The sequence below is a fragment of the Lissotriton helveticus genome, chromosome 3_1, assembly GCF_964261635.1.
Source record: "Lissotriton helveticus chromosome 3_1, aLisHel1.1, whole genome shotgun sequence".
NCBI lineage: Eukaryota > Metazoa > Chordata > Amphibia > Caudata > Salamandridae > Lissotriton > Lissotriton helveticus.
This window is the reverse complement of record NC_136061.1, coordinates 2123479568-2123502062: the sequence shown is the minus strand read 5'-3', so window position 1 is coordinate 2123502062 and position 22495 is coordinate 2123479568. Positions and strand designations below refer to the sequence as shown.

Below are 22495 nucleotides of genomic sequence, written 5' to 3'. Positions count from 1 at the left end.
TTATACTTTCAATGAACTACTCTTCTTTGTGAGTTGTTATAAGTGATGGGGCAGAGAACATTGCAGTACTGCCTCATATGGACCACATGATATAGAGACGTGAATATAAACATTTGCTAGATATATAGCGGGTACTGATCGTTGCCAGATTGGGACCTGCATGTTACAGTTGAGCGAAGTAGGAGCTAGGATGTTGCAATACATGGATAGACTACGGGTAAAATTCCGCCAGTACGAACTACATGATGTTGGAGATAATAGGTTGTGCTTCGGCTACCTATTATTCTACATTGGGTAGCCAAAAGTACACGCTGGTAACAAACATGTTCTTGTAAATCGCGGGCATGTTATTAGACGACTATATGGATGTTGCTGCAGGATGTTGTAAGTGGTCGTTCTCTATACATCCTGCAGTATTATGTGGCATTGGGGAAAATACTACATCACACAGTTAACCATTGTGAAACAGATCTGCCCCCCATCCATTTAGTTGGATGGTGTGGTGTGCCCTCAGCGGTCCTCTAGGAGGGTGATCCCCACATCAGTTATGTTACAGAGGGGTGTTACGTGGGGTAAGCGGCTTCGGCAAGATTGGGTTGCTGGAGTGGGTGGGAAGGGATGGGGGCAGGGTTTTGTTCAAGTTCAGAGACCAGATCATTTCGAATGCATTGCTAACTTACATGTTCTAAGGCAGAAGGTAAACAGGACAACTGAGATCAGTCACTATCATACACAAAACTAGTTCAAACAAACTTATGCTAGAACTGTTATTTTTATGTGTTTGACAACTAAATGGCGCATGAAGTGAATACCTCCGGTAAAACCCACTTAAACCTCCTAACGTGTAACGTGAGAGGCTTTACAAAGCCAAAGAAAATTAGACAGATATTTGCATGCTTCAACAGGTGGGGGATTGATATAGCTCTATTACAGGAGACACACATAGCGCCGAATACACATCAACCCATTGGGGCGAGATGGGCAGAATCAACATATACAGCCAATTACTCGTCATACTCACGAGGGGTAATAATATTGATTCGTAAGGGCACAAATTTCATAACACAAAAAGTGATATCAGACCCGAATGGTAGATATATTATAGTGTAGGGGACATTACGAGGGCAGAGAATAACTTTAGTAAACATATATGGCCCGAATGTGGATGCACCAGAGTTTTTTCAGGAGCTATGGAACCACCTACATGAAATACAGAACACACAGATCATATGGGGAGGAGATTTGAACATAGCCCTGGTGGATCAGGTAGACTGTTCTACAAACTCGATAGAACCGCACAAAAAAGCTAGAGCGAAAGTTTTAGATATAATGAAAGATGTAGAGTTGACAGATCTCTGGAGACACATATATCCAGACATACCAGGAGCGACACACATGAATGTGATCCACAACAGTTGGTCCCGTATTGATTACTGGCTAGGTACAGATAATGTGGTGTTATGGTCGGAAACATTGCGTACTCTTTCTAAAACACTGTCGGATCATAACCCGATCCTGCTGAAACTTCAAATACCTAATTATACACCACCCCCATTCCAATGGAGATTCAACGCTCAAGCACTAACAGACGCAGTGTATGCTGACACTATACATAAGGCGATCAAAGAATATTTTCGGTTGAATGATGCAGCGGTGGAAGATCCGGGGCTCTTATGGGAAGCGTTTAAGGCCATGATAAGGGGAGTGTGCATAGGTACCACAGTGGGCATTCTGAGGGACATCCGGCAACAAATTAGGAGGTGCGAGGAAAGCATGAAAACATTGGAAGAGACTTACAAAAGTTCACATGACCCTACACTGTTAGGAGAACTACGACAATTACACACAGAACATCAATCCTACATTGAGGACGAGCTAAAATACATATCTAAAAGGCACATAGCTAGGAACTTCGGGGAAGGGGGTAGGCCAGGGAGAATATTAGCGACCAAAATATGTGAGGGTAAAGGGCATAAGACTATCCTACAAGTAAAATCAAAAGAGGGAATACTAAAGAAACAGGCTATGGATATATTAAAATGCTTTGTAGATAACTATTGTTCATTATATACCTCATAATCAACAGATTCACCTACAGAAATCCTGTCATATCTAGAAGACGTGGCCATTGCGTGGCTATCCGATGGTCAAAGGGAACACCTAGCGTTGCCAATAACAGTAGAGGAAGTGACAGAAGTGATACAGACTTTACCGAATGGGAATGCCCCGGGCCCCGATGGATTCTCTTTCGAATTCTATAAAAAATATGTGGATATCATAGCCCCCCATCTAGTAGCCATGTATGGTGCTGCATTTGATCAAGCAGAATTACCGCCTACATTAAGAGAAGAGGTAATAATAGCCCTTCTGAAACCAACTAAGGACCCAGAGATGTGCGAATCCTATAGACCACTATCGCTGATCAATGTTGACTCAAAGATTTTAGCAAAATTACTAGCAATACGGTTACAGCCACTAATGACGAATCTGGTGCTCCCTGATCAGGCGGGGTTTATACCGACAAGAGCCACATCACACAACAATAGGACACTGTTTGCCCTCTCCCACTATCTTACACCACCCACAAAGGCAGTGGCAGTCATGCTAGATGCCGCCAAGGCCTTTGATTCAATAGAATGGAGCTACATACTAACTATACTGCAAAGAATGGGATTCCCCCAGAGATGTATTAACTGGGTGTCTTTATTGTACACAAAACCTAAGGCCAGAGTGAGGATAAATGGGTATTTATCGGATACTTTTGTCATTGAAAGGGGGACTAGGCAAGGCTGCCCACTTTCACCATTACTGTTCGCGCTCACCCTGGAGCCACTGGCCTGCCTTGTCAGACAGAAACATAAACCCTCGGCCTTACAATTCCCATCCAGACCCCTACACATCTCCTTATATGCCGGCGACATGCTACTATATGTGCGTGACCCCGAGGAATATCTGGCCCCACTATTGAGGGAATACATAAAATTTGGCAGGCACTCTGGTTTAGCCATTAATTGGTCTAAATCGTCAATTATCCCCCTGACAGACACGACGGCGCCACATGAAACTGAATTCCCATTAGACTGGCAGACGGACCCTATAAAATACCTAGGGGTGTGGTATCACAGGAACCCGGAAGTGGTACTGAGATCGAATTATGGTAGTACTATCTCAAAGCTTGAGGACAAAATTAAACGTTGGTTGCAACTCCCACTGTCATTAGCAGATCGAATTGCGATTGTAAAAATGCATATTCTGCCTAAATTCCTGTACCTCTTCAATAATATTCCCATCCCTCCTCCGAGGGAGGTTTTTAAACGCATACAATCACTGGTATTGCAGCTGATATGGGTGGGCAAACAGGCACGCATAGACCTCAGAACGCTAACGCTTCCCTATGATAGGGGAGGATTCGCAGTGCCAGATTTCTTATTATACTATCTATGCGCACAAGCGCAATATGCTGCCTACTGATACCACCAGGTGCCATATCATACACACACAGCTGTAGAAGAGGGCGATGCGGGGCCAATAACGCTGACAGCAATTCTGACTCATAAGCGGCCGCCTCTACATGCGGAGGACATAAACACTATTAAAGCCACAGCTAAAGCATGGCAAAAACTTGGGCATCTAGCACACAAGCTCCCGCTATATGCGCCAGCATTGCCGCTACACCACCATCCGGAGTTATCAGTAACTAGTGAAAAATTGGGTATGAATCTGCTACGACAGGTAGGCATAGATAGAATGGGAGATCTATTTCAGGAAGGGGTGTTCAAAGGTGAGGCAGAACTGACACACATCCAAAACAAGACACAACTGTTCCGCTTTACCTATTACAGACTGCAAAGAGCAATGCAGAGGTTCTACCCCATATTCCCCAACGAACCGGAGAGTCTAAATGCACTACAACTCATAATAACGAACTCAGATACATCACACTTGATATCAAGATTATACTCAACAGCACAGGCAGAAATTCCGTATAATACTGATAAGGCTAAATCAAGATGGGATTCACGGCTATCAGACCCACTAACAATAAAAGAATGGCAGCAAACTTGCGCATTGGTACAAATACTCACACCAAACTGTAACTTACGCATTATACACTACAAGTATATCCACCAAGCATATTATACCCCAGCCAAAATGCAAAGATACGGTTTACAGGAGGAGGCACTGTGCAAAAGGTGTGGAGTAGACGGGGCTGATTTTATACACCTAGCCTGGAGCTGTACGAAAATACAAGAATTTTGGAAGACAGTCACTGACGACCTCACTGTAATGGTGGGAGCTGAAGTGGGTTGCTCGATACGTACTTGCTTGTTGGGGCTTCTACCACAGGTAAAGGCAGGTAAGCGCAAATTTAGTGCTATAGCGTTACTATTAGCTAAACGTCAAATTGCACAATGTTGGAACAATTTAAAAAAAACACAAAGTCCCAATGGCTTAGAGATATGACAAGTTGCAGAGATAGACTTCTGACATATGAGGAGGAGTTACCAACACGTTCTAGACCGAAGGATTACTGGAGTTACTTCACGTATTATGTGCGAAACCTGGTGTCAGATGAGTGACTGTAAGTTTAAGCACTGAATACACAATGTACTTCTTGCTAGATTGCTAGATGTTGCCCTTGAGAAATCGACTGTACAGAAGAAGACATGTACTATGTATATACTGACGATGTATGTGAAAATGTAATGGTATCAGTTTAAAGTTATCAAATGACTTTTCTTTATTATGTACCTTTTGAAGAAAATCAATAAACAGATTATAAAAAAAAAAATCCACACTTGGGAAACAAATGGGCATAGCCCTGGGCGCAGCTGTACACCATATGTTATCCCTCTGGGGCACTAGAACCCGCCCCCCGCACACTGGGTGGCTGCACAAATTATGGTACATTATTGCCATGGAGCGCATACAAGCTAATCTCACAAACTCAACTACATCGTCGTGGACCTTGGTCAGCGGACTCGATAATTCTCGCTTCGGTACTTACTCTAATCAGGGGTTCCACTCGGCAACTCTGGGCATTAGCTTGCCTAATCTCCACAACGGCCCCACCAATTCCGGGGATGCCTGGCTCCACCTTGGGGACTCCCAGCAAGGGACCATCCCACAGGGAAAGCCAGGACGGGTTCCCCAGAGTTATACAGCGCCGGGACGCCCCGTTGCTGGGGCAGCTGTGCGCTTTACAAGTATACTACATTTACTACATTTACATTTACATCCTTCCACATGGTATGGCAACCGATCCTCTCGCTGCTGGCGCATGAATTCAATGAAGTGACCTGCCCCAAGTACCTGCGATTGCTTAGGCTCACGGATGCTCCGACTCCTGTGGATGGGTCCTAAAGGGCGTAATACATTGTTCCTACATGGCGCATGGCACACCGGTTCCGGGGAGGGAGGGGGGGAGTTGGGTTAGGGGGGCTTGGTTGGGGGGGAGTTTGCGGAGGGGTAAGCTTCAAGGAGAGAGATGCATATTGATTTCTATCAAATCATCGGTACTCATGGCCCTCGGGCAGACAAACCTATTTACTCCCAGGTGATTTCTAGCTGTGACGCCGATTGTGCATGCTGAGTTTAGATGCTTCTGTCACTGGTTGTACCGGCTGCGTTTTATTAGGGCCATTGGGTATCTTTCCTTGATTCAATGTACCTTTGTCTGCTCAAAAATCAATAAAATAAAGTTATAAAAAAAAAAACGGGATGACAACATCCACCCTCTATTGCTGTGCTGATGTCTGGGTTGTCACACTCTCTGGCCGTAGTACGTTTTAATGGACAATATCAATGGTCTCCATCTTCATCAGGACCTTTTATTTTGCATATATTTATAACGGGCGAAGGTTTGTGGAATCAGAACGGGTTATACCTCTGAGTTTATCAAAGGGTACTCCGAACGGAGTTTTGCGAATACGGGTGAGGCCTCCAAATGTTCTAGGTCTTCTTTCGAGTGACTCGCTCCTTAAGTCTGGAGCCTTGACTCATCATAGATAGACTGCACTGTGCGTGTCCTTATTTGTCTTCAAATAGTAATTCTGTTTAGCTCTCTCTGGGACAAATGCTTAGTATCTGGTGTCTCAACGTTTTATCGCTATTAATCCAACTGCTGCTTTATATAGGGCATGATTCTCACAGCTTCAAAAAATGTTCTTATCTTGGTGAAATGGCCTCCAGGGGTTTTTGTTTTTTATTTAGCCGGTAGCCTGGATTTCTTCCGTATTCTTGCAAACGGACACCCTGGCACAGACAGTTTCTGATGCTCCTCCGCGTTGGAAAGCTGAAATTGCTCTGGGCGTGTGTGTGTGTGTAACCTACAACTTTGAAAAATGCACTATGGTGCATTTTTCAAAGTTTTTTCAAATTACCATCAAGTTCAACTTGATGGTAATTTGTGCCCCCTAGTAGCGAAATCGTTATTCTAAAGTGGTCCTTGCATTACATTTAAGGATTTGCAAATTGTGATTCCTTAAATGTAAACGCAATTTGAGAAATCACAATTAATTGCGAATTCTCAAATTGAGAGTGCCTTTACCAAGGTTGCCCCTCCATTTCCTTGGCAGCCTTCCTGAGTCTGTATGAGCTCCTTTTAGTGGATTGCAGCCCCACTGGGAAAAAAAGCTTGCTTATGTGATGTCATGCTGTTACTACCCCCTGACCTGTGCATCCACTGACAAAGAGAAAATGGATTTAGCCTCCATGCCATTTCGGGTTCAGCTGCAGGACGTCCTCCGTTCAGGGTTGTCCCCACTTTCCATGTGTAGAACTGCAGTTTGCTTTCAGCCGCTGTGGTAAATGCTATTAACAGGAAGTTCCCAGTGATAGCCTTCAAGTGGTTAACAAGAGCGCATCGAGGCACATCTAGTTAATGAACATCAATGTCAGTGTGGAAAGAAAATCAATGATGGCTCCCTTCAAAGGCCGCTTGAAGACAACAACGCCATACATCATTATAGGAACAGACCAGCTACTGAACAGGTTAGAACTAGCTCACAGAAAAGTCCACACAGTGATTTGCTTAACAGTTCTAATGTTGATCTATTTATGTAGGTTAATCGCATAATATGAATTAAAGAATGAGGGGCCTGGCCGTTTGTAATAACAGACCGTGCAATTTGCAAAATCTCAAGTTGTGCAACTACAAATTGGCTTTTATTTAGGAACAAATGCCTTTTTAAGAGTCATAAAATGCTTTCTGACTTTTGTGAACCTTCCAAAATCGCAAATAAGAGGAGGCATGATAGGGGCGTCCCTCTCTTATTTCCGAGTAGGAAAGGATATAGCAATGGTTTATGACTGCAATTAGGATTGCAAACCATTGATGGGCTGTAATCTCCTGAGTTGAGGTGGGAAGTGATTCACAAAGGAGAAGGGGTCCCCGTAAGACATGTTCCCATTTGGGAAATGTGCAGGTAGCCTTAGGAGAAACACCAATGGGCCAGAGGACAATTGCCTTCTCATCTTCAAGTTTTCCCAAAAAGCATTTTTATTAAAAATGAAATAAAAAAATATGAAACATGGACTGTTTTGAAAAAATAAATGTGTGGTTCTGCAAGTGATCACAGGAATGGTGATCTGCTGCCCCTTGCTGACCACTGTCTCTATGATTGCAGCCAATCAAAGGGCATCACAAATTGCGACCTGATGATAAATATTAATTGGGCAGGTCGTTCTGCCACCCTCTGTGATTCGGTATCTTGGGAACCAACCCATTAGTACATAGGTCGGTTTGCAAAAAATGTTGTGACTACCTATTGTGAATGGAATAATAGTGCATTAGGCTCAATGTTCCCAGTGTGCATAGTATCACATCATGAAGAAGTAACAAAAGCTGAATGACAGGTCTAGCAAAAAATTGCCATTTGATGCAAAGCCTTGAGAATACAGAGATACAACTGTATGGTTGTCTAAGAATGATATTTCAAACTAACAGTGCCACACTGTGATCGCACATTGTATGGTCATTGTTTTATACCGTGAAATAAAAAAATACATTTTGTCTCTTTTTTTCAGCTGTGGAAAAAATTTCTCCGACTGGCATATAACTTTTTGGTCCTGTTTATTCCTTGGGAAATGCGGATCAAGAAGATCGAAAGTAAGTTTTAGAACCTGAGAATGGTACATATGTGTAGAGCTTACTTCCGCAGCTCACGCATGTCATAGAGGTGATGCTGCAACTTTTCATATGTCCTCCTAAAAGAAGTTGCCCAGATCCCTGTGCTCACAGATGGCACGGCTATGCTTCGGAGACCGCCCCCCCCCCCCCTTTGACTGTCTTGCTCCTTTCCCCTTCTGGTTCTTCCTAAGTTGGTTCGGCTCACTGGTTTGCTTTGGACTTGGCACTCGTAACTTTTGGACTGGAACTTGCGTGCGCCCCGCCATTTTGGAACCATCTCCTGCTGTCGCTCTTGTCCTTGGTCCGCCATCTTGCGGAACAGCAGACATTCTACTGCCCTCCCTTGGTGCTGTGACTGCGTCCCCCCCTCCGACCCCACTTAATGGAACTCTGCTCTCATGGTTTTTGGGTCCTGACCTGGGTACATCTTGCCATTTTGAGATGATTTCCATCGATGCGCACGACCCGGGTCCGCCATCCTGTTGATTCTTGTGCTTTCCTTTGGTCCACTGGATTCCATCCTGCCGACCTTCAGTCATTTCTCTTTTGCTGGACTGCCTTGTCTCTTTCTACCCATCAGGTCCCCCCTCTCTCCTCTCACCAATCTCAGCCTCCAACTCTTCTCCCCCACCTACCGCTCTCTAGCCCTTTTTCTCTTTATTTCTCTTTTCACTCTGTAAATATGTGATATATGCTTGTCTAAACCTAATGCTGGCAAAATGTAATGCTGAGCAAATCTATCTGTATATATATATATGTATATAGAGATAACTCTATCACTACTATATGAGTAGACCCTTGTACTCACTACCATTCCTATGTGATTCTTAGAGTTTATTCATTTGTATCTCTTCCTTGAGTGACTTTACAACTTGTACATTTGCAATTTTTCTGTTTGTATCTCTTGCTTGTGTGACTTTACAACTTGTACATTTGCAATGTGTTCTGTTTGTATCTTTTATGTAACTCATGTAATCCTAAGTCCTTATGTATCGCAACTGGTTCTTATGTAAAGCACTCTGACACCTTCGGCTAATATTCGCGCTATATAAAATCACAATAAATAAATAAATAATAAAAAATAAAGCATATAACAGAAATAAAAAGTGCCTGACCCAGCTACAAATACTCTGCTCTTCGAAGTTGCTTGCGAACTACATATTCCTTTGAATGAAAAAAGTTGAACCTGACAACATTTTTAATGGGAGGTTTACTACTAAAATGCCAGTAAATGACAATGCGATTCATCTATTTGCTTGCACAGGCCAGGTTTACATGTGCATATTTACCATGATAGGTAAAAGGCACCGAATAATTATTCCTTCTCTAGACTTTGTATCCTGAAACTAATACCCTCTGTGACTGACCCTGCATGCAGGACGTCGCGAAAACCAAAACTCATATATTTCCAGGGTGTTTGGAAAAAATATAGAGAAAAAAATATCGTGTGGACAAAATATTGCATCAAGAATATAGAGGACAAAAACATTGTGAAGGTAAGTTTCTAAGGGCAAGCAAAGTTTTACTATGGTTAACTACACATATATGTACCTTGACGATATATATATCTTAAAGGTCCATAGTTATGGAGTTAAGAATACTAAATCTATGCTTACCTATTTGCACTTCCCTTCTCGATATTTTGGTCCTTGTTATTTTTGACACAATATTCTGCCCTCACAATATTCGTATCTTCAATATTTTATCACAAAACCATTTTCACAGTACACATGCTGCAATCCTAAAGAGGATGGACCTGTTCTCAGTACAGTAAGAGAACTTCTAACACAATGGCCAGGGAGCTGTAGCTGAAAATGTTATGGTCAGTATCCTGAAAACAACAACTGTTCAGGAATTTCATAATATACTCATGTTTCATTCCAATAATTAGTTGTATTTTCCACTGTCAGCCTTAGTGTAGTTTCCCCCCAAATGTTTTGCCTCTCCATCTCCATTTTTGCTTACCTTATTTCTGTTGGCCTTAGGACTAGGAGTGCTAAAGTGTTTGTGCTCACCCCGCTCTAACATGGTTACATTGGCATTTTCCATTTACTTGAAAGTACCTTGTGGAGCGGTATACCATTTACTCAGGGCCTGTAAATTAAATGCTACTAGGGGGCTTACAGCGCTTTTTGTGCCACCCACTTAAGTAGCACTTTAAAATATGTCCCAAGCCTGCCAATGCTGCCTGAATGCAGTTTTAATCTGCCATGTCGACTTGGCATTAAAACACCCTTGCAAAGTCTTAAAATCCCCTTTTATTACATATAAGTCACTCGTAAGATAGCCCCTAGGTAGCCCATAGGTCAGGGTGTTGTGTACTTAAAAGGTTGGACATGTACTTTTAGATTTTACATGTCCTAGTAGTGAAAAAACTCTTATATTCGTTTTTCGTTACAAAGGATAACATTGGGGATTCCTAATTACATTTAAAAAGCTGTAATTTGCAAAAAGGAGCTGGCAGCAATATCATGTTTGGTGTCTTTGGAATTGTAATTGAAAACCCTTTTTAATGGTAACATCTGGTCTCTGATTACAATTTTAAAATTGCCACTTTTAGAAAGGTGGCATTTTCTGTCCTTAGCCCTTTTGTGCCTTTAGTCAGGTCTGGGTTCCATGACTGGGTATACCAGATATTTAGACTTTGTGAACTCGTCCCAGACAGTCACAGAGTAGAGGGATTAGGTGTGTCTTAATGGGCCATATGCTTGCAGGATGGGAGTGCAGAGCTAAGCAGAGCCCCAATTGCAGCTGAATAGCCTGTTGTCTGCCTTCACACAAAGGGCCTAACAACCCCACAATGTCACTTCAGCCAGCTTGGAGCCAGGGCAAAGGAGGCAGGAAAGTTGGGGTCTGACAGTCGTCTGGAAATAAAACCATTTTTGGCACTTTGAAACGTATCCATTTTTATATAGCCCAGTGCTCAATTTGTAAAAAAACAAATAAGTGCCAGGGCTTTCCTCTGGAGGCCACTGCAGCTTGCATCACACATTGTTATGTTATGTTAAAAATGCTTATAAAGCGCAGGTACACCAAGCGGTTTCATGGCGCAGAGAGCAAGAGAGGAAGTAACATTAACCCGTTGGCTGCGTCTAACGTTCAGCTCCAGTGCTAAACGTTCAAAAAACGGGTGGGGCAGTGTCGGCAAACGGACGTGCGCAGCACTACCAAGGTAGTGCACGTGACGACCGTTGGCCGACGGCAGCAGCCAACAGGTTAACAACACAGTTGACTTTACTGATATGACTGAGAAAATATGAAAGTCTTTAGTAATTTCCTGCTATGCTACCAATGATAATACCAACACAACTACTAACCATCAAGTGTCACAATTCGGACTACTTCAGGCCCCCAAAAGCTAAAAGAATGGCTTGGGGGGCTATTATAGTCTTTTTTAAATATATATTGAATTATTAATTAACTGCTGTTCTGGTCATCTCTAAATTAGCTAGACAGTGCCACCTTGTGGCAGACTGTCACAAGCACCAGTGTTGACAATGAAGGGCGGGTACCAAACACGGTAAACCACCGGTTCAAATTAAGCACTGATATAGCCCCACACTTCTACACCATAAGGCCTTACTTGAATGCATTTACTCATAGATTGTTATCATTTCTGGTTTTTGGCCGATGAGCAATGCAAAAGATGGCCTTATTAGCACTAATACATTGTTATAATCTTACAATTAGAAGGGTGTACCATTTTAATGCTAAATGGAAAAGTATTCACAAGTATTTGAAAGCCTTCACCTTATCAATTTTGACCCTCCTCTAGACAATAAGACCTTGACTTATTGTTAGTATGGCCACATGTCATAACAAAGGATTTTGAGAAATGTACCCTTAAATCCAAATCCTCCATAAATGTTAAAATTGAACGAAGAAGGGATTCTAACTCTATTGCTGTTCTTGCAATTAATACAGCATTGTTTATATACAACAGCATTGGGGTAACAAGGATTTCTAATCTTGGGTATATTCTTTTCCCTAGATGTTAAATATTGGTACATGACATTCAGGTATAGCATGACCAAATAGGGAGCCAAGATGCACCCATTTCGCACTCCATGATTAGATTAATTTGCTGGGTGCATTCCTCCAGTAGACCGTACCTTACCTTCACAGTGGCTCCCTAATGCAAACATCTGATTAAGAAAAGTAATTCCTTTTCAACCCTCATGTTCATTAGTGTCCACAATTTAGAATGATTTACCACATCAAATGCACTTGAGAGATCCATGAAGGCTAAATGCAATGCCCCTCTCCTGGACATGACATATTTCCCCACCGATGGGGTACAAATTGTAACAGTACTCAATGGTGCCAATTTCTGGTCGGAAACTGTACTTAGCTTCCGTGAAGATGTTATTTTCTTCAGCCATATTCTCTACATGTCCCAGGATTTTAGCAGTAGCAATGAAATGAGATGGGAACACAAGTGAAAACTCCTATCCTCTTACTAAAAAATAAGCAATATAATGGCAGTCAACCATGAATCTGGTAAAGGGCCATTACTGCTGTTCTCAGGACATTCATTATAAGCGGTGCCCATGGATGAATTGTAGTGTAGTTCCTATTATCCCAATAGGCTCTGCGCATTGGAATAATATCTTCAATAGTATAGACCTAGGGCAGAGGTTAACTAGGTCTTCTACCGACGATATTAGACTTAAAGTTTTGTGTTTGCCAGCTAGCTCAGAGTTCACTAGAAACTTTCTCGAATAGGCAAGGAGGATTTTAACCTCCCTGGATAGACAAGAAGGGATTTAGTTTCTGACAACCATAGAACATGACAACTTTGCTCTCCCCTAATCAAGAGTGTATCTCTAGAGTCGTGTGAAAACAAAAGACAACTTATTTTACTCAGTCAGTTCAGTGCATTCTTAGTTTCACCAGATTGTAGAGAAAAGGAAGAGACGGGCGTGTTCAATAAAAGATGTTATTTATTGATCAGTCTCTTTTCTCATACAAGAGAAATGAATCGCTATTATTGCAATACTTGTAGTTAAGTAAAGTGCATACAGTAAAGACAGAATTATAAAATAATACTGTAAAAGCATTGATATGGTTTCTGAGCCATATGATACTTTAAAATGGATAAAATAGATACATACATATATACATTTGACTAATCATACTCAACTGGTGCTTCTAACCACGCCTACCCCAGTGTACCTGACCTAAGCCTAATACGTGGGCGGGAGTAGATAAGTAGCAGTTTAAGTTAAGTTTGTTTTGCCAAGGGACTGACTCGAGAATTCTCTGCAAGGGGTTATTCAGTTCTGTACCTGAGATCTAGAATGGTGGAGGGCTGGTATCTCTTATCCCAGGTCTTGATATTCCAGCTGCCTGCGAGGGCTGCTTGGAAGCGCCGGAGCTGGATTTCTCAGCAGGAGAAAGGCAGCGTCTCGTTCTCAGCGCGTCAGGAAGGAGGGGCAGCGGCTGTGGGCTTCGCTCTCTGCTGGGCTCCTCGGCACGTCTCGCTGCTCCAATCTCGTCACCACCGCATGTGTTTGCTTAAGGCAATGTCGGTAATATTTATACCTGAAAGGTGCCGAGATTGACGTAAGGATGGACATATATACGTCAATAAGGATGTCATATGAACGGGTTCGTTCGCACATTCTTTTACTGAAGTTCTCGGTGAAATCAAAACAATGGCTATGGGAATTTCCCAGGTCGCTGTAGGTTTGATTTGTTTTGAGAACTCCGTATGCCTTATCAGGGGCTGGAGGAATATCGCTTGTCTAATTAGATGGCATGCGTCATGACCTAATCAGATAACGCGCTTCTGTGCCGTGGTGTGGCTTAATCAGATAACGGTTTTTGCACCGTTGGATGGCTGCTAGTTAATTATTAACCAAACCAGGGTTAGGAATAGGGGAATCGATCCAGTACCTATAGGAATACATCACAGAATGTTTGTTGTAAAAACATCTATTGGGACACAGTCAGGCACGAGTGCCTTCCCGGAGGTGCTTCTAAATGATGAGGCCACTTTTTGAACCTTGATCGAAAGTACAGAAGGCCTGCAGCACTGGGGAATCTAGCGTAACCTCTCTCCTAGATTCCACTGAGTGACCTTACTTAACGTCTGATTACGAAATATTTGTGAAATATCTTACCGATAACTCGGCTGGAACCAGGGACTCGATTTACGGGGCTATATGGTCACTGAAAAACAGGATGATTTATAACTTCCCAAAAACTCATGTTGTCCTTCTTTTCCCCGGCAACCAATAAATCAGTCCAAGCTTTAGTTCTTTTCTCCTTTTTGTGTTCAGCCAGGTTCGATTTATATACTTGCTGTAAATTATTTACTCTGGACGGGCCTGTAGAAAACAAAATTGAGAGATTCTTTCAATTGCTTTACACCACTGTGCAAGCTGCATTAAACCATCTAAAATCATTTCCCTTGGGCTTAGCAGGTTGGCATTAATTTATGAGTGATTGTGGTGCTTATTACATCAAAACCATTTAAAACGATACACAGCTCAATATCATGCGATAGGCACACTCCTTTTTCAATTGGTACTGTGTACCCCATGATTGAATATGTGTGATTTGGGTGAGTGAATGAGTAAGAGTTCTCTCAGTATTTGCCAACCAAAGGATATGTTGTTATTTTTCTCCATTCATTAAAGCCCTACCTAAAATTGAATCTTCATATCCATTAAGTACATAAGTAAGAGCACTTGCGACAGGAGGCTCACAGTGCCCATATTTTCGGTAGGATTAACTGCTGAAGCAGACAGATTTACGTTGGTTATGATCTTGTCCAACGATGTAGCGAGCTTAGATTCCAAATATTGCCAGATGTTGTTTGTTAGCTTTAAATTTCAAATGAAAAGTGTTACAAATCTCCCTTACTTGATTAGGCACATCCAATAGCATATGACAACCAATATTGTCAATATTGCCATTAGTGCAGTTACCAGAATTGACCTCATTATGTGAGTGACTGACAGGATTCTTCTGGCCCTTCAAATTCGAGGCTGGAAGTTGCTGCATGACTGTGGGCTTCTTACATGCTCTTCCTCCTCCCTTCTTTCTCTTCTTTGTTTGAGTTAGTAAGGATGACGTTACTTTCATGTATTCAGGACTGTCTTTTTGTGTGTAGGCCCCATCAGGGGGAGAATTTGTCATAGAAGACACAGAAAGCTCCAAAGCAGCTCTCATATTTTCAGGAATTAACAAGTAATTTCCTCAATTTTAGATACAGACCTTTTGATTAATTAACAGGACCTGTGGTTCCAACAGGGGTTGTGGAGATTGCCTCTGCACAGTGTTTATCCTTTCCTTTACAGACTTTAATTCTGACATAATTGTCACCATGTCTATTGATGTAAGAAGGAGGATTCCTGGTTGAGGGGGTGACTCCCTACTCAAGCAGCAACCACAATCCTTGTCAGGGTGAGGCACAAGCAAACCCCAAATAAGCCTGTGCTCAACCCTCTGATAGCATGGCACAGAGCAGACAGGCTTAACCTAGAGGCAATGTATAAATTTGAATGCAGCACTTCAAACAGTAATAACGTGAAAACACAAAATAAAAGTCATCCCATGCCAGATTAGAAAAATATTGTTGTTTTTAATAAATAAAACACGACAAAAATGACAAAAATCCAAATCAGCAGAATCGGAGATGTGCTATCTTAAAGATTTGGGCTGAAATAGCGCTAAGCGGCCCACAGTGCCACTTGCGGCTATCTGATCCTGCGAGACCGGGACAAAGTCAAAGTTCAGGCCAGCCGCGATGGAGTGTGGGTCGGCTACAGGGACCAGGTTAGGCCCACTGAACAAGAGTACCTTAAATCATGCTTTCGGAGAGTTATAAGGTCCCATGTCAAGGAAGCATCACATAGCCGAAGCGGTGCATTGGTCTCGAGGATCTGTGAAGAGAGGTCCTGCATCATTGTTGAGAATCCCATTGACGTGGGTTTCCAATGCGAAGTCCAGCATTAGGATGTATTTTGCAGCCAAGGCGATGCGCCGGTTTAGAGGAGTTGTGGGGCTGCTATGCCAGATCTTGCTTCAGCAAGGATCACATCAACGAATGCTGGTGATGCAGAGTCTGGCATCGAGGATGCATCACACAGCAGAGGATATTTGTTGGTTCTGGGGAGCTGCATGTGGACTCCTGGCACAGGAAAAGTCCACGTAGCAGAGGCTATACGTTGGATTGTGTCGCGCAGCAGAGGAGATATGTCAGTTCAGCTGGACACACAGATGGGCTGACCGAGCATCTTAAGGGACACTTCCAAGGTTCTGGGTCTAGTGTGGTACCCTTGACAGGGTAGGACTCACAGTTGCAGGGTCCAGGTGCTAGTTACAAGAAATCTGACCCTTGTAGTCACTCTGAGTCCTGGATACAGGTTACAGGTCCTGTCCTTCTCAGCCAGGCTGGTGGGCAGTAGGTCAGCACAGCAAGGCAGGCAGTCCTTTCGGGCAGCAGACCAGCATGGCATTACTTCTTCCTGGCAGAGTCTTTCACAGTACAAGAAGTGTACTGGAGAGTTGGTGTCTGAAGTCCAAGGTTTATACCTGGTGCCTCCTTTATAGTGTGAGAAGCTTCTAGAGGTTTCAGTTTGAAGTGCACGTGTTTCATGCTTTCCTTGACCTGGCTCCAGACTAACTACAGGGGATAGGCAATCCTTTGTGTGAAGGCAGAAGACATTATATTCAGGTGTACGTTGGGCTGTGGCTAACTCCATCTTCCAATCCAACCTTTTACTTACAATGCAACATAGCCTATGGGCTTCACTGGGTCTACCTTAAAGGTGACTCATGTGTAATAAAAGGGAATTTTCAAGTTTGGCAAGGGGTTTATGTTACCAAGTCGAATTGGTACTTTACAGCTCCATTTACGATGCAATAGCAGACCTGGGACATGTTTTAAAGGGCTACTGAAGGGGGTGGCACAATAAGTGCTGCAGGTACACTAGTAGCATTAAATGTACAGGTCCTTGGTGTATGGTATACCACCGTACTAAACTAATTTGTAAATTAAATATATCAATCAGGTGTAAGACAATTTTACCATGTTTTAGAGAGTGAGTACAAGCACTTTAGCACTAGTTAGCAGTAGTAAAGTGAACAGAGTCCTAATGCCAGCAAAAGCTAATTCAGAAAAATAGAAGTGTAAAGGCAAAATGTGTGGGGAAGACCATCCTATGGCTGAAAGGTCTAACAGCCGCCAACCTATATTCCATGGGTTAATGCCCGCGTGATGCTGTCAGGCATTGCTAGACTGCTGCCGGTCTCCGCTATGCTTGGCAGTGCATGTGAATGGCAAAAAAGTAGACAGGCAGGGTAAAACATAAAAAATTAGAACACAAGGGCATGGAAGAAAGACATAATGTGAAACTAAAGTTAAAAAACGTAGGACAGACTGGTAGGAAGCTGAGATGGGTTGGACAGAGAAACAAACATACTATATTCAAAATGGCCATTCACATGCATTGTGTTAAGCATGATTTTATTAAAATGTATTGTGCAAAAAATCACCTATTTGAGAAATGAATTGTCAAAATTGCATTATGCATCAGATCATAAAAATGCAGAATTGCCCCACTTGTCAGGGTATTTCTCATATTTACATGGGTTTTGCCAAGGACCAATAAGGACTCTCTTGCTCTGAGAGCTATGATTCACTCAGCATTAACTTAACCTGGAGGCAAAACAAACTTAACATGGTTGTTTGATTCTCATCTCACTCCATTTCCTTCCACTACAGGCTTAGATCATATTCAAAGACAACTCCATCAGCTTAATGCTCTTCATCTTTCTCTGTCCTCCTATCTCCGTACCATACTTTCTATAACTGTAGAATCTTTTGAAAACAACGGCAAGTTGCACCTTAACCTAGACATTCCACTATCTAAAATGTTAAAAAAAATCTTACACAAGTTTTTTTTTTAGAATTTACTCTCATTATCTGGAATGTCTTATTGAAGAATATCTATTTAGCAGATGTCCTGGTTCGATCAGTAGGATGCTAAATATCTTCCATTTTCATCTTTTCCTATGGCTCTGTTATCCCCACTACCTGTTGTCTCTTTCCCACTAAAATTGAATCTACTATTTATTCTAAGTTCTAATGTTACTTTAAAGGTAGCTATCTGTAAGGCTCCTGTTGATGGTATAGTTTGGAAGAAGCAAGATTATCTAAATGGAGGTTAGGGCCTGATTCACAAAGGTAAACTTACACTTTTGTGAGGTTGAACTTTTTTTAGCATTCGTAAATGGGTGGAAAACTCCTCACATAATGTGCTATCTTTTTATACGCTGAATTCTCTGCCCTGATTGTCTCCCAATTGTAAACGTACTATTTACTTGTAGTTTATTTTAAATCAAAAAAAGGAAATTTACATGAAAGTATAAGTTTACCTTTATGAATCAGGCCCATATATTTTTATCTCAAAATCTGCACAGGCTTCATATCGATATAGAAGAACAATTCTTTACACATAGACGTTGTTCTTACTATGATAGGATATTTATGGAGAAATGAGAAGGTAACATGAAACTTAACATAAGACTTGTAGGACGTCTAGCATTGCATAGGCCTGGGCAGAGTTCACAAAGTTCCACTATGTGGAATTCGGCGAAGTGATCAAAAAGCTGTGCTGCACAACGCAGTAGATAGAAAAAAGAAAGAAAAGGCAGTAAGGGATACTTCAAAGCCACACCATCTCGCTATACACAGGTCATAAATACACTCATGAGTTACGTTGCCCACCTCCTCAGTCCACTGCCAAAGGACCCAACAATTATAATACAATACAAAACATACAGAGCGGCAACATGAATATTTCAAAGAACAAATGCACAGAACATGAATCAATCCGGACTCTTCAGTGATTTCAAAAGTGATCCTTTAATAGCTTCTTGGACCACTCATGGCGTAAAAATTATGGAACAATACAGCCAACGCGTTTTGCCCAAGAAGGGGCTTCCTCAGGGCTGCAAACATAATATAAGTACAGTCACATATTTCAAATCATAACACTTGTAAGAAACACAATGTGCGCAAAAACAGGCAGAAAAGAGATATTCTCTATTTTTAACTTTCAACAGTGTTCCACAGTACAATACTTCTACCGATGAAAAACATATCTCTGCATGTAATAGAAACCAAAAAGAGCACAGAAAAGAGGAAAAAACTGAAAATACGTATAACACCCAATGTGTTCTTGAAAGACTCAAGAGAAGTAAGCCCAACATTACACCCCACATTCGGTCATGATCAATCTAATATAAACCTAAAGTAAAACAAAAAGAATCACAATGATCATGCCACAATTGCCATACTAAAACCAGCACAATAGTTTAATAAACAATAAAACACAGAGAAGTGCTTACCACTTATAACCTCAGAGACATTGTTGAATTAAATCATCAGCAAATTTCAGAATGTTGGAATCCTTATAATGGTCACTGTGGTCCCAGGATCATTATATCATAATACTAACAAGAAAAGACATACATATAAAATATCAATGATATGACCTTATTCTGTAACAAAACATCACACACCCTGCTCAGTTATAGCTAATTACCAAATCCATAAATACCTTCAAAAAGTCTGTAAGGCATCATTCCATTAGTACAAATATCCGCAAGGAAGCACTTTCAGTTAGTCTCCCACTTTTGATAGTGAATTCACAGTCACTGCAACACAATAAGAATAGTCACCACCATACCACCGTAAAGAGATAAACACAAACAAATATTCTGGAAAAACCACACCCGGTTTACCTTAAAACACGGCGCAAACTGTTCAATATGTATAATACATTCCGAATTCCAAAAAGTTTTCTGTTCACTATGATAGGTGACAACCCTAAAATGAATTCATAAATATTCAAAATTATCTGTCCAGCGATCATTGTTTTCAATTTTTTTTCATATTTTAACAAATATTTAAAATCTCTTTTTGTTCGTGTTAATACGTTTAAACAGAAAAACTAGACCAACTATCCCAGCATTAACATATCTATATTCAATATTGCATGCTATCTAAGTAAAACATCAGAGAACATGCAAACCCTCATAGCCGTACTAACTAGAGAAACATGTTCATTGCTTCAATTAAAAAAACAGGTAAAAAAAACCACCTGATTTTCAAATACGCTTCGGTGATAATCTTTAATTTATCTATCCCGATCTACGGTGGCGACTTTTGGATTTCGTGGTATCGGCAATCTTGCAAACATGCAATCCAACAATCATTCACCAAAGTGAGCGACCATAACAGTAATACGCACAACATTTAAGATGAACCACCATAACTATAAAGCACAAATGTCGTCTTATCAAACTGTATTGCAATACGCCGGTTGACACAACGAACAAACATATTAAATTACGTCGGTCAATAGAGTAAAAGGAGGGAAGAGGGAGCATTTCTTTCACCTATTGTAGTAAAGGTTTCAACATTCAGAACAAACCCGACCTGTCAGCTACACATGAAATGCTCCCAGCGGGGTCTGTTTGAAGGTATCCGAAAACCAGAAAAGGAAACAAAAGTGCGGGGAGTGCGCATTCAGAAACCAAGAACGTCTTTTACTCCTTAACTCTTGGCAGTGATTGTCCTGCCCCATCGACTCAAAGGACCCCCACTTAAACTGAACATTCACTTACAGGAAAACGTAATCCACAAGCATTACTGTATGTCAGCCTCGGTTAAACTGCTGTATTCCTTGGCCCGCCGTAAGCCTCAAAACGGACTGCGGAAACGCATCACCCATCACATGATTTTATTTAAGCCAAAAAGTGATGGGTACCCACCCCACCTCACATAGTAAACAGAAAAAAAGGGGGTAGAGTGTTTGAAGTGTACACTTTTTTGAACAAAAACATAAACACTCAACTCAATCCGCATTTTACACCTAATACGTTAGTGACAGAGACCTTACCAAACCAAAATTAACGCGCGCCTCTGATTCTCTAAGCATTATTCTTAGAATCGAGTGATTTGAGCATCCCAGCATCAGATCTTTAACCCCTTTGCTGCGGGGGTAATTCCCCCACGGTGCGGAGGGGGGGTCCACGGCGCCGCTTTGCTCGTGAAGAGCTCAGCTTGTCATGACTCACAGTGGAGCTGTGATCATGACGAGCTGAGCTCGTCACGACCCTGCCCACTGATTAATTCTCCCGGACACGGGGGGATTTGCCACGCGTGGGCGGGCCGCGGCCATTATGACGAGCTCAGCTCGTCATGAGCATGGAAGGAGTTAATCGGGGAACCTTGCCTCATATAATTGGGTAATAAAACTGCATCATTTATTCATCCCTGCATCCTATATACAACATATTCTGACATTAAACTGACATCAAAACCTCTCCAAAATACATGAATGGTACATATGCACCTATATGCGACCTGTATCAACATGTTTTCTGACTTCAAACTTTATCACTCACTCTAAAAACCACAATTATGTTACCCAATCAGTACCTTGAAATATAAATCTCCATATTGGATGAGGCAAACACTGTTTTGTATCAAAAAGTACAGTACCCTGTGACTTCTCCACTAGGCCATATCATTCTCTAAAACCCATTTATTATTTAATGATAGTTATTGCGAAAGAATAAAAAATAAAACCAACCTTAGTGACCTTAGTGGTGGACAAATTAAAATCGTCCATCGATTCAGTGGCACCGGCCAGAAGGATGAAAATAGTGGATAAAGGTGCAGGAGCACCCTGGTATAATGATTCATTGAGGTCAAGAAAACAGGCCCTGCGGAAGGCTGAGAGAGCCTGGAGGCAGGACTACAATACGATGGCACGGAGTTTATATCAGCAGGAGTTGGCCACGTATAAAAAGGCTATTCTAGCCCGTAAATCTGAGTTCTTTGAGACAAGGATTGCTACTGCCCAAAACCCCCAGAAAGAAATTTTTAAGGTTCTTTCTGAGTTGAGGAAAAATAAGGAGCAGAGGCCTGACTTCTCGCAGGAGGACTGTCAAAGCTTCCAGGACTTTTTTGTTAATAAAATCGTAGATCTCCAGTCAGAAATTTCTCGCACACCTGTTCTGGAATGCTCACTTCAAGTTAGGCCCCTCACTCCCAAAGTTGATCATCCCCTGATCAGATTCCCCTTGATTACGAAGGAGTTGCTAGCTAGCTTGGTTGGGAGGGTAAAGTCAGGTTCCCAAAGGGATCCTTGCCCCCCGAGAGTATTTAAGCTAGCTATGCCAGGGATGGAGGAGGATGTTCTCAACTTACTTAATAAGTCTCTGGAAATTGGACAAGTCCCGGCTATGTTTAAGGAGGCCCGGCTGATTCCGCTGCTAAAGAAGCCAGGGGCGGATACAAAAATTCTACAAAATTTCAGGCCTATCTCCCAATTACCT

At 41.9% G+C, this 22495-nt stretch overlaps 1 protein-coding gene across 1 annotated transcript in view; it reads left to right on the top strand.

Moving 5' to 3' along the window:
- Positions 1–22495, top strand: part of TMC3 (transmembrane channel like 3) — a 650080-nt gene that overhangs the window by 199310 nt on the left and 428275 nt on the right. Inside the window, exon 4 of the mRNA XM_078684118.1 lies at positions 8029–8110. Within this exon, the coding sequence (XP_078540244.1) occupies positions 8029–8110 (82 nt within the window). The remainder of the gene's footprint in view (positions 1–8028; positions 8111–22495) is intronic.